General features: G+C 43.6%; 1 protein-coding gene across 1 annotated transcript in view; it reads left to right on the top strand.

The window, feature by feature from the left end:
* Positions 1-6,584, top strand: part of LOC143656376 (MAP/microtubule affinity-regulating kinase 3-like) — a 106,674-nt gene extending 100,090 nt beyond the window's left edge. The window contains 3 exon segments of the mRNA XM_077128459.1: positions 2,317-2,343; positions 3,673-3,717; positions 6,128-6,584. Coding sequence (XP_076984574.1) covers positions 2,317-2,343; positions 3,673-3,717; positions 6,128-6,473 — 418 coding nt within the window. The 3' untranslated portion in view covers positions 6,474-6,584.
* Positions 6,585-13,546: the final 6,962 nt, after the last annotated feature.

Below are 13,546 nucleotides of genomic sequence, written 5' to 3'. Positions count from 1 at the left end.
GTGGAGGCCAGAGGCTCACAGGACCCTAAACCTCTGTTTCCCCTAGGGGCAATGGTTCAGTGTTCACTAATTCATTATCTGTGGCAACTTTATAGAATATAACTATTGCGAATAATGAGAATCGAATTTTTACCTGTGGGTGTGTGCACGGTTTTGTCTTCACAATCTACCTGGTGGAGTGGCTGTTATCACTATTGCATAGTTGAAAAGACTAAGAATTAGGTGCCAAGAGGTTAAGGAACATGTTCGAGATCCTGCCCCTATAAAGTGGTTGATCTGGGTCTTTCTGACTCCAAAAAGGGCCCTTGAAGCCACTGCACCATGCTCCCCCTAGAAAAGTCATTGAAGTAGTGTTGTGGACATGAGTCCTTTTCCCTCATTTTCTAACTACATTTATTTTATGTATTTCAGTTGAAATTGAAGGCCAAGGTTTCTTGTTCAAAAAACCTAGGGTCTTATTTTTATGATTTCCAGGCAGGACTGCCCCAATTCATTGCAGAAAGGTAGTCTTCATGTTTGTTAAAGTTTTCAAACCAAGGTCTGGAGTTTTCCTTGGTTCAGAATTTCAGTTATAGGCAGTTCTTTGTTAAAGACAATTAAAATCCTTGCTGCTACAATCCTTGCTATCCTCCCTTCAGTAGTAACTTTAAGAAGTAAACTTGCATGCCTGAAAGGCTGTGTTGATCATGCTGAGATGCTGCAAGGGAGGCAGGGACTGGCATCAGGAAATGAGTGCCCTGACCCCACACTGCCCTGGGTACTGTGCAGCCAGTGAGGCCCTGTCCACTGCCCCATGCCCTGTAGGGAGCACAGCCTAGGCCCAGATGCAGTTCAGGGAGCCCTCCAATTTATCTACGTGGCCCTAAGCTAAGTACTAAGGCCTCAGTCCTGTAGTGTCCTCCTCTTTCTGTCTCCAGGACTTCCTGAGAGGAGGAATTAGGATAAACAGTCCTATATTACATGACCAATAACTCTTTTCCCAAGAGAGTAAATTAAGAATTGAAAATATATTTTAAAGACCTTTTTAATCATTTTTCAACTAAGGTAATCTTTTGAGTACTACCATTCTATATTTACCTAGTGTTCAGTTATTTACAACATATTTTCGCATGCGTGATCTTAATTAATGCATATTACTTTGCTGTGTACCACTTTTTATATAATTTTCAACTGGTTAGCAGTTAATCAGATTAGTTGACACCTTTTAAAAATTGTTCAGTTAACAGGTAAAGCAGTGTCAGCAGGGTAAATTTATTTTTAATCAATGAATTCTTTAATTCAGTCAGTCATCAGCAAATATATATATTGCATGCTTACTGTGTCCAGTTCAAGAACTGGACCTGAGAAATATTGAGGTGAAAAATTTAGAAATATAAAGGTTGTAAAGCATGGCCTGCACGTGCCCAAGGAAGCTGGCACAGCATGGTCATAGAAACCGGATTCATATTTTGAAATGTCTTTTGTCAGATTCTATTCAGGACAACCTAATCATACCATTAATTTTTTTTTTAAAGACCGTTAGTCACTCTTTGAAATACAGTTCTTTCAGTTTATTACATAAAGCATAAAAATAACATGCACACTATCTTGTCATTAACTTTCATTTTGAGATTAAAAAATTTGAAAAATCAACTTCAGTTTAAACCCCAGTTACTTATTTTTTTCCTTATAAAACAACATGTAATATTACCATAAAAAACATGCATTTAATGTTTAAAACATCTTCCTGAAATAAATAATGAGCCTCTTAATGGGTAAACATTTCATAATGAAATTTATAATGTTTATGTACAAGAAGATGAGGTTTTAGTCCATGAGATTCTAAATTTAAGTAATGTTATTTCTTACTGTCATATTACAATTGATTTAAGTCATTTTTTTAAATTTAATTTAATTTTTTTTGCATGGGCAGGTTCAGGAATCGAACATGGGTCTTAGCATGGCAGGGAAGAAGTCAGCCTACTGAGCCACTGTGGCCTGCCCTAAGTCATTTCTTTTAACACAAGATGTTGAATTTTATTGTCTTAGAGTATATCTACTTCCAGAAGACCTTAAATCAATTTTATTACCCTTCATGTAGTATCAATATTTGTGGCTAATTTTTTTCTTATGAGTACACATTTTTTTACACTAATAAAAAGATCACATACTCAATTATAATAAATTTACTTTTTTCAACAAGTGTTGCCTTTCCATTGTTCATTAGCCAGAAGAGGGACCCTATTTTGTTGTTTTTTTCTCTATATAATTGACATGTTTTCTATTTAATTTGCACAAGTCATTTTTGTTAATTTTTTTTGGCTTAATTTCTTTTAGAAACATGTCATTCAGGTTTATCAAAAGGTATGATTTATATATACACATGTTTTTGCAATCCTTTCCCTCCCCCCCCAAATGACTCCTGCAATTAACATCAGGTTTGGCTTTCTAGCCTTGTTGTTTTCTTAAAAACTAAACTTTCTGCTGAGAACTAAATACTTCTTTAAAAAAAAAACTGAAGAGAAATGAATTAACTCTGTCAGACATTTTAGAGGGACGGTGGCACCCATGTAACGAGGCCTACGCATGCTCTCTGCATTTTCTTTCTTTGGTAGAATTATTTAGCATCGAAATAATTCTGTCTTGGTACTAATAACACTTAGCATGCTCCTGTTTGAAGAATGAAATGTTCAGTAACAGTGATGTACAATTAATGATTAGCCACAAGCATGCAAAAGGTAAGTGGTACTTATATTCATCGTCATTTTGATTTCACTGAGGATTGAATTAGCAAAAGGCCTTAAAAATGACAGGAAAATTAGATAACATTCTGATACTGGCAACAAGCATACATTTCACATCTATGGCCTCATTTGGTTTGAGTTTTTCAAAAATTAAGATGTGGGCAGCTGCATAGTAAAAATGTTTTAATATTTCAGAGAGTTAAAGAGTAAATAATAAAAGTATTCTACCTAAAAGCCACTTTTTTCATCAAACAAAAAAGCAGGTCTCATTATTTTTACTTAGCCCATTGTAAATTATTTGTAATCAATGTTTTTTTTTTACTCTGACAGTCAAGGAACCAAAAATATTGCTCACTGTCTTGGAATTCACCCTTCTGAGATAGAATGTTTCCACTCAGGACCCATTGGGCCCTGGCCCCTCAGCTCTCTTTAGAAGGCCAGGCTGTTGCTCTACACATTTATGAAACCACAGGGTCACTGAAAACTTTCCTAGCCTGAGCTTGTTCTCAGAGACTGTGGGACAATATTTTCTTTCTCTTAGAAATTCTACTGTAGGATTATTTTTTAAAAATTGCTCTTCCCAGTTGCCAGATTTCTCTTTGAACAGAGAACTTGGTAATCGAATGTAGAATTTAACTGGTAGTCCTATTTGCTTTTAATTGGAAGCCCTTTCAAACGTAGGAAGTGGTTGCAAAGTCCAAGGGACTCCAGGCTCATGCCAGGAGTGTGCCCACTTGGGAGGGATGCCGGCGCGTGCAGAAGCCTGTGTGCAGCTGGCTCTGGCCAAGCAGCGGGAAGAGTTCTAATAAGTTCCACAGGTGACCAGAAAGCCATTTAAATGTGTTCACTTTATGATGTTTGTGTGTTTTTCTGTGGGTAGTCATGTACTGGTATGTAAGATTTCTTTTCTATTTCCCACTCTCTTTTCTTGTACCTTCTTTTCGATGAGGCTTCCAACTGAATATGAGAGGAACGGGAGATATGAGGGCTCAAGGTGAGGGAAATGACTTTTATTTTAAATATTTTATAAGTATTTATCTTGTTTCTGTGGCAGAGGCCATCCTGTTTTCTGAATGTTTGGCATCACTGCTACTCAGGGTAGGATTGCTTAGTGAAGCATGTCTTTATGGAATGTAACAAGGGCACTGCAGTTTAGAAAGCAGAAGTGCATTGGCTGCCTTGCCTCCTCCTAATGTGCATCGGCCCACAAGGCCATGCCACTCCTTTCGCAGCCACAGGAGGGCGCATGCGTGCCGTGGCCAATCTCTTAAGACTCCCAGACCAGACCATAGCACCGCGCTTTGCAGATGGCGTCTGGATGGCTTCCAGCCTTCCTGCCCAGGGAGTTAGGGCCCAAAGTGAGCTTTGTGAATCAGCAGGAGCACTGATAGAAAGAAGCCTTTGGCCCATCACTGATGCCTGGCATGGTTCAAGGAGTAAAAGCAAAATATTTGCTAGAATGTTCAGATTTTAAATTAGCTTTTTTTTAAAGAATGATTATTATAATTGAATGTTTTACTTTTAAATTTTATGTAGCTGTTATTGCAAGGGTTTGTGGGGTCACCAGAGAGGCTTTAGGATGCCATGTTCTGGATCTCTTCCCCTGATGCCTGTTGTCACACCAGTTGCCGCCATGTTGTTTCATTTCCTTCTTATCCTGCTTGCTCTCTTGCTAGTGTGAGCCCTGATCATGTTCCTTTCTGAATGAACGTTCAACTCATCCAGCACCCATTGCCTGGCAAATCACATCCATTCAAGGGCCTGCATGCTGTGATGCAAATGGCTTCAACAACCCCAGCTTCCACTATCCTGGTTATACTGAGTGTAGGAAAAAAGCATCCAGGCTCCATTCACATCCCAGTTCTACTGCCTCTGAGCCTGAGCAGGATCTCTCCCATCCTCAGTTTGTTTTCCTGTCCTAACAGGAAGGTAATACTAGGACCTGCCTCCTGGTGTTATGATGATCAGGCAGGAGGGTACAAATAAAGCCCTGGTGCTAGGCCTCCAGGCAAGTGCTCAGTGAGTGCTAGCTGCTGTCACCCAGACGATGCTGTCCCCAATTCCTGTGAATCTGTGTACTGCATTGTGCCCCTGAATTCCTCCTGTGCTTACCCTCCTCGCTCTTGGTAACTGTATTCCCTCTGCTCAAAACAAAACAAAAACTCTGTTTTTGTTGAAAGCCCATGAGCTCTTCCTAATACTTTTTCAGATGCCAATAGCACCACCAGCCACAGGAAGCCACTTCCTCATTGCCCTGCTCTCCTGTGATCCTCTAGTGTACTACTCCTAACTTTCCTGTTCTTCCCCTGTTTCCTTCTCGACCCCACCTCAGTTCTGAGAGCTTCTGTCATTTCTATAACCCACTCCTAGTGTCTCACAGTATTTATACATAGGCAGTTTCTAATCACTTTTGATGGATGTGAACCAAAGTAAATATTCTAGCAGGTAGGCGACAGGGATTGCTATGTGCATAGGGAAACCTATGGCCCCCCCTCAGCTCTGGGTGGATTTGCCATAGGATTAAGTGTGTGTGTGTTTAATGCACGAGAGTGTTAGGTGCTCACATTCTTCGTTAAGGCATCCAGGTTCACTCATGACAGTGCAAATAATGGTTTGGGACAATAATGATTACTATTACATAATGAGTAGATGCTGTGTTCTTGGAGCTCCCAAGAGACATGAGACAGGAACACTGACCACTGACTTGTGAGTATTGAAACCACTGCTTGTACTTTGTGAACCTATTCCCAAAGCAGTCAAGCTGGGTCATTGCAGTCCTCAGAGAACAGCTAAGATTGAACATTGCAGTTTTCTTTCTATTTCAGTAGTAAGATAATGTCATCTCAGAATTGTCTTTAAACTGAAATTGAAAGTTCAAATTAGAAAAAAATGGAGAGAAAGCAAACAATTAGGATGAATGAAGGTGCCTGAAAGAAGAACCTGTCCCCACACTTGGTGGTGCAGTCAGCATCTAGGGCCCTCCCATGTATAACTCCAACCAAGCCATTGACAGGGCAAGTGTTCTTAAAACATGCATATTGAACTGCCTGTTATCCTGAATAGTAGTTACAATAGAGGTTCTAGGGAGTTGAATTAAAAAGGAAAATTGTGGTAGAAGGAAAAATGAATTGTGGGCATCCAGAGCAGGAGGCTGGTCTAATGACACTCTTCCTTCCTGAGCTGTTCATGTGTGGTTTATGATTCAGGCGGTTGGGAGATGGAGTGGGGTCGGTGTATATTCTTCCTAGTGAAGGAACAAGTTACTAAATGTGAGTCTGCAGGGAGAATAGGAAAGTCGGTTATTAGATGTGCTGTATTGAAGATATTGGTTGTTGCACTGTCTAAAGTAGAAAAGGTTGATTTTCCTGCACAATTAAAACTAAAAATGCTACTGTTCATTTCAGTCGCAATGTATCTGCTGAGCAAAAGGATGAAAACAAAGATGCAAAACCTCGTTCCCTGCGCTTTACCTGGAGCATGAAAACCACAAGTTCCATGGATCCCAATGACATGATGCGGGAAATTCGCAAAGTCTTGGATGCCAATAACTGTGACTACGAACAGAGAGAGCGTTTCTTACTCTTCTGTGTCCATGGCGATGGGCATGCAGAAAACCTCGTGCAGTGGGAGATGGAGGTGTGCAAACTGCCAAGACTGTCTCTGAATGGGGTCCGGTTTAAACGGATATCAGGGACGTCCACAGCTTTCAAAAACATTGCTTCCAAAATTGCCAATGAGTTAAAGCTGTAATCCAGTAATTATGGTGTAAATTAAGTAGCAATTCAAAGTGTTTTCCTGAACCCCGGTGGAAATGTATAGAATAATATTTAGGCAATAAAGTTTGCATCTTCTAAACCATGATATTGAAGTATGAGAATGAGCGCACACCTGGGAGCGAAAGCTGGCCTTTTTTCTATAAATGCACTACGTTAAAGCTGTGTGACACGTGTACCCTCTATCTTCCTTCCCCTGCCCTGAGAGTCCGCATGTGGCCCCGTCTCAATGACCCACCTCCTAGCTGTGTGAGGTGGGCAGTGTGCGCGTGACGCACTGTTTGCGGGAGCCACAGCCAGAGTTACTGGTACCTCTATGGGAGATCATTTGGTGCTAAAATATTGAAATTGCCAAGGGGGAGAATATTGAATGACTAAGAATTAACCTTAAGACTAGTTGATGATAACAGGTTTACAGTTCATGCCTGTGATTTTGTGTTTGTTGTTTGAGTTGTTTGGGGTTTTTTTAGTGCAAAGGTTTAAATTTATAGTTGTGAACATTGCCTTTGTGTGTTTTTCTAGTAGATGCACAAGATAATTAAAAATTCACTTTTTCTCAGTAAAGTCTTGCATTGTCTCCTAATACTGTATTTAAGTCTCAGATGAAGGCAATCACTAAAACTGTCTGTTTTTCTCTGTCACCAAGTTGAACGAAAGCAAATGAAGGCCTGAGGCCACTTTGTCCTTAGCACAGATCACAACGTTTTTTAATTACTAGCATCTTTTTTCCTCAAAGGCAATAAAAAGAGAAGATGGCTCTCCTGTTGACTGGAGAAGGCAGGGACTGGGATGGCTGGCAGCTGAGGCCTCTGGAGCTCCGGCGGGCCCTCTGTGTGGAGAAACACCAGGTCTTGACGGTTCTGGGTTTGTTCTCCATCAAGTATGTAATTTTCCTCTCTTGTTTTCTTGTGATTCAATACATGAATCAGACCTACAGCTTTTCCGCGTGAGATTATGACTTCATCGAAGAGTTTGACACTTGAATCACATGGGGAAATTGTCACGTTGATTGGTATGCTGTTTTGGGTAATGGGCTTTTTTTGTTCAAAGTGTAGCAGTCTGGACAGGACAGACACTCATTCACTCAACAGGGATCCCTGCCGACTCTAGCAGGATGGCAGTCAGTATGCAGTGATCAGTAAGTAAGTTACCTAGTATGGAAGAAGATGGTTAATGCCATGAAAAACATCACGGAGCAAGCTAAGGGGTGCCAGGGGGCTTGGATATTTGCAGGTTGCCATGTTTAATAGCGGGATGGGTGGGTTGGGGGCACTGGAACCAAGAACTGGCTGTGAAGAAAGCAGCCTGCAGACCTGGGGAGAAGGGCATCCACAGAGGCCCAGGCCCAGGGCCTGTCTGTGGGCCTGGGGCAGAAGGAATTGGAGGAGATGCAGCTCACAGGACGTTGAAGGGCATTACAAAGGTTTGTGTTTACTCGAGAGATGCCGAGCTGGGTTGGGAGGTGGTTTGAACAAAAGATTGGCATGCCCTCAGTTAGGTTTTCAGATGATTGCCCTGGCAGCTGTGTTGAGAATTGATTATAGGGGTTGTGGGGTGGGGGGTGTCAAGGAGAAGCGAAGAAAGCCCTTTGGAGGTTGTTGGCAGTAACACAGGCAAGAGAGGATGCTGGCTCAGACAAAGGTGGGTACAGTGTGGACAGCGGTTGGATTCTGAACATGCTTTGAAAATAAAGTAAATTGCATTTGCACTTGAATTGGATGTGGGGTGAGCAGAAAAGAGACGAGCCAGACACAACTTTACAAATTTTGGCCGGAGCAGCAGGACAGATGGAATTGCTGTCAGTTGAAATGGGGAAGATTGCTGATGGAGAAGTCTGGGGGGTGGAAGGGAAGTAAATCAGGAGGTTGGGTTTGAAACTGTTGAGTTTGAAGTGCCTCTAGACACTAAATAGAGACCACACATGGGCAAGTCAGATAGATAAGCTGGGCGGTGCTTGAGGCTGAGACTGGGGGAGACAGGATGTCTCATCAGTTGGATGGTTCATATTTAAAGCTGTGAGGCAGTAGGCTCGCCAGAGGAGAGGAGGTGATTAGGGCTGGGCCCTGGAAGCACCACATGAAGAGATCGGAAAGAAGAGGCGGAACTGGCAGAAGAGCAGTGAGGAAGGAGGGGCACAGGCAGGTGTAGTGCTCCTGGAGCCATGACCAAAAGTGTCAAGGAGCATAACAGGACTGCAGGTTGAATGTTGAATGCAGATGGGCTATTTGCCCTTTGACCTAAGAGTGAAGCACATCATTTTCACCTTACTGTATCAAAACTACTGTATTAAAATAATAAATCCCCTTCCTACCTCACCCCCCCTTTCACTGGAGGTTTTCAGTTCCTTTTCAAGACCCACTTCGTTTCACTCAGAGTTTCTGTAATGAGCTTAGTGTGTAGAGCAGCTAGCAGAGATTGTAATCGCCCTAACCGTTATGTCTGGTGCAAGCTGTTTTTACACCCCATTAAAACATTGCAAAACCACCCAGACCGGGAGAAGCCAAATATCTTTCCATCTGTGTGCACATGGGCCTCTTGCTCACTCCTTGACAGTGCTGCCCCTGCCCCTTCTGCTTGGAAGGGGTTGACTGGGAGCCAGAGGGGAAGACTGACCTGCTATAAATTGCTTCCTCCACAAGGCAGATGCTTAGGAGCTGTGTGGTGAAATTCATGGTTTTGAGGCTTGGCTTATTAACATTCTTACCCCAGAAATTCACTCGTGCCAGGTACCTGTGCATAATTACCCTGCAGTAGTTTGCAGAAATGAATCAGAGCCTAGCCACGCAAAGATTTGGCAGCCTACTATTTCCTTTTTATCTTTATACCTGGGACACATTTTGAATTGTTTTATGTATTTATGTTTGACAGATCAAATTGAATACTAGGAGGTAAGCTCTTTTAAGAGAAATTAAAAGATGAACCAACCACACTTTTTAATAAGTTACTCATCAATTGAGAAAGAGGTGTGTCTGTAAGACACAGAGGTGTTCTGAGTTGTGTATATTTTAGAGGCTACTTTACTAATTGCTGTTGATTTGACTTGAGTGGCGACACTGATCTTATTAACTTTAAACAAAAGCCTCCTCCATTACTAATGGCCCATGCCCTTACCTTTAAATCAGCATTCTCAGAAGATCTCATTTTTATTCTGCATGCGATAACGTTTGGAAAAGGGATATTCAGGAGTCATTGAAAATCATTTAAGACACAATGTTGACACAGTGCCACATCTTTCCCTCACCCATTCCCCTGGAACATATTATATCTTAGGGGTACGGTGAGGCACCTGGCAGTGTCAAGCTAGCTGCCTGTCCCATTTAGTCAACAAGTGGAACGCTGTCCCAATCCTGAACATAATGTTGCCATTCCAGTTGGTGCCGACCTCCTCCCTGGCCCAGGCAGATCAGAGGCACCAAGCAACATTCCTGCAAATGTTCTTAGAGCATCCTTCCATTTCTAAAAGTGAAGACCCAGGCAAAAGCTGTTACAGACACATGAAGACTTCTGGAAGCACGAGTGTTATAATTTTCACAACATATGTTTCTCTAAAAGCCTAGAGAATGGTGATGATTAAAAGAAAAATCCCAACGCGTTATGAAGAAGTTGCCGTTCCTATGGAAACAGTAACTTTGAATATCCTGTCTCAGGCAGTTCTGTTTTAGTGGGTGATCTTGCGTCATGATCTCTGGGATCCACAGTGCCATTTGCCACTGCCTTAAGAGCAGCATCACAGTCTGCTGGAACATCTCAGGAGTGGCCTCAAAAATGCAAAGGAAAAGGAAGCCTGAGATTGTACTGCTCAGAACTTCACTCTTTTGTTTTGTTTTGTAATTGCTTATTTTCCCTGGGAGCCCTTAGCTCTATGGCCCACCTTTAAATGGGGATGGGGTGGGGATGCTTAAAGGGGGCAAAATACATGAAATGATGAATATGCTAATGCGCAGGTGAACTCAACTGTGACACCTTACACAAGAGCAGATGCCCTGAGTGGAAGAGGAGGATGAAGATCAAATCTGACAACTGTTTTTAAATAGTTCTTTGTAGTTCTTTGGTTTTTCAACTTTCAAAGACCAAAGCCCAGGCAGAGTTGCCATTTCCTCCAGGGGCAGTCCTTGGTATATCTTCTAGCAGCCTCCTGGCATGACACACAGACAACACAGCAAATTTTGGTTATTGGCAGTCACAAAGCATTTAGGCAGGGCCTGTGGGCCTGGGTAGACTCCCTGGGGAGGAAGGGAGACCAAGGTGACTAGACAGCTGTCCCCAGAAAAGCAATCAGAAGTGATGGGTTGAGTTTGGGCAAGAAGAGAAATGGAGCAGGGTGGGGGTGCAGATGCCTGAGAGCTTGCTTTGTGTCAGGGCCACACTCTGAAAGAGATAAAGGTGGCCCTAGAAAGCAGAACTGATAAGTGAACATTGCAAGGAGCTTTCGGTGAACTTGATAAGAAAGCACTTTACTGGGAGGTGAAGCCCTGCCTAATAGGAGGTGCTGAGCTCCCCACTAGAATTACTGCAGCAGGTTCAGGGTGTTTTTTTTGGAGGGGGTGTATTGGGCTTCACTTTGAAACAGGGCCTTTTACAATTCATTTCACCACATGGCAGCGAAGTGATTTTATGTAATTGCCCAGCAGCCAGGCAGCTTGCTGTCCATGCTCTGGCTTTGTGACCTTGAGAAGCTCTTAACACTACAAAACCTTCCTTTCCTCCTCCATAAAATCAGAGTAATAATAATAATAGGACCTCCCTTGGGATTGTTCATTGCAAAGGCATGTGCAAAGCAGAACATGTGGAGAGATTTACTAACACTCCCAGGCAAATTCTTTTGAAACAATAAGAAAAGCTAACCTTCTTTTCTTTCCTTCCCAACTTAACCCAGGGCATGGAGCTCCCTGAGCTGTGTATTCCTCAGTTTTCAGGAGTGAACACTGCTCACCGGGCTGAGGCTTAATAAGGAAATGTTCCCTGTTTCTAAAATAGGATTCCAGGACCAGCCTCAGTGCATCTCAGAACCTGCTCATAGGAAGGCTTATGTGCCTGTTCCACCTATTCCTGGCCCATGGCTCTTGCAGGTACATCCACAGTAACAAGAGTGATGAGTCTCGTGGGAGAGCTGCCTGCTGCTGGGCAGGAGGGCAGACCCCTTTACCTCTGTGAAGCTTTTGCTCGTGCATTTCAAAGAGATAACACTGGCAGTTCCATTCAAAGCTACAACCAGTTTTCCCAGGCCCCCTTGATCAGTTTCTGCCTTTTCACTACCTATGGCACCATATGCTGATAGCCAATCGAGTTCACCGCCACCGGAGTATAAGCCCTGTAGTCAGGGCTCTTTGTCCTTCTCTTTCCCTGTATTGCAGGTACCTAAAACACTGCTTGACAACATAGTACAAAATAAGTATTTGTTTAAAAAGAAAAATTGAAGCAGGCAAAAAAAATAACTAGAAAGTAGAAGGCAGTTTTAGTGGGTTGTGGTCAGAACTGTTCTTGAGAACATCACATCTGCCTCTGTCCCTGAATGGCCCAGGGATAGGACGGCAAGGCTGCAGTGGGTCACATTTTGTTTTGTGGCACATCCTCTTTGGTCTCCAGCAGCCAACCCTTGAAGCCCTTCCTGTTGCAAAGAGAAGACAAGGCTCAACAGCTGGGACCTGGTGGGGCCTGCACCGCCTCTGCTGCTGATGCCTGTCTCTCCTCTTCTGGCTCATGTTTGGGTGCAGAGCAGGCGAGCGCTCGGTGAGTGATGAGGATTTAAACAGATGGGCCCTGCCTTGGGCTGGTATCCTGTTCGCCAGATTCGAAATTCTCTGGGACCTAGCACCTTGGTCAATGCCCGACCCTTGCAGAGAGACTCACAGGCCGTGGAGTGTCCAAATTTTCAAAGGAGAATAGTGGCCTGAGACTTGGTAACTGTGTGAGAACTCATTTTGGAGAGGTTTTTCAGGTGTCGAGGACAACATAGAGGGTCTAAACTGCAGGCCTTGAGCCGTTTGTCAGGCAGTGCCGGACTGAAGCTGAACCTTGTGGAGCAGGAGTCACTGGTGAATGGCCTCTTGCTCCCCAGCCAAAGATTAGAAAACTAAACCTTGAGGTTCGCAGGCCATCTAGACTTGGCTCCCTCTTGATGAGAGGATTTGACTGGAATGGGGAAGGCAGGGCATCTGGTGGCTACAGGCAGGGATTTTTTGTTGTTGCTGTTGGGGCTGGTTGGTTACAAGTTGCAAGTGTCTCACTTCTTTTCCAGCTCTTTCGATAATCCTACCAGTGGTTGCTGGCTTTGGTATTTTTTAACCAAATAGTTGATAAACAGGGGGCTTGGTGGGGATGGCCCTGGGAAGAGATGACTAATCCCACTGAGGCTCTCCCGCCCCACCCCCACCAGTTAATTTTGCAGTTGCCTGCTTGCTCTACATCCCACCCACTTGCTTTGTCTCTAAGAATTACTTTAAACCAACATTCTAGTATTCATCTCTCCAGCAGGAGGGAGGCTGCAGTTGCTCATCAAGAGCTTCCAGAGCATCTGGAGCCCCTCAGTGCCAGATCCTTGCCCCTAGGGTTCTGGGCAGGGTTCTAGCAGTCTTCATTTCCCTGGTGCAGATTGGCTTCCTGCACCGCCCCAGTGGTTGCTGTTCTGCTCTTGGGAGCTTGAATGAGTCAGGGCTCACATATGTGAAGATGAAAAGTGTGTTCCATCCCTGAATTTTTGTTTCTCCAAGTGAGATTACCCCTGTTCTTTTATGTGTTCCTGGACAAGTCTTATCGTGGTTTCTCTCTTCCTCTATTCATTCAGCAGCAGGCGCACTTTGGAGGTGGCATGAGGTAGCCATTCTGTCAGACCCTGTGCTGGGCCTTGGGGATACAAAGATAAACAAGGCAAAGCCCCATACTGGAGCAGCTGTCAGGCTCACAGAGGGGAGAAGGACCCAGACTCAGTCACAGAGCTGACTGCAGCCAGGATGGCCTGAACGAATGCCTGCACTCCAGGCTGAAGGGGGCATCCAGTCCAGGTGGTGAGTGGGGGGGCAGGTGTGAAGAGATGGCAGGTACAATTCGAAG

This window comes from Tamandua tetradactyla, chromosome 14 (assembly GCF_023851605.1).
Source record: "Tamandua tetradactyla isolate mTamTet1 chromosome 14, mTamTet1.pri, whole genome shotgun sequence".
Lineage (NCBI taxonomy): Eukaryota > Metazoa > Chordata > Mammalia > Pilosa > Myrmecophagidae > Tamandua > Tamandua tetradactyla.
The sequence above is the reverse complement of the archived record's forward strand: the minus strand, read 5'-3'. Positions and strand labels throughout refer to the sequence as shown.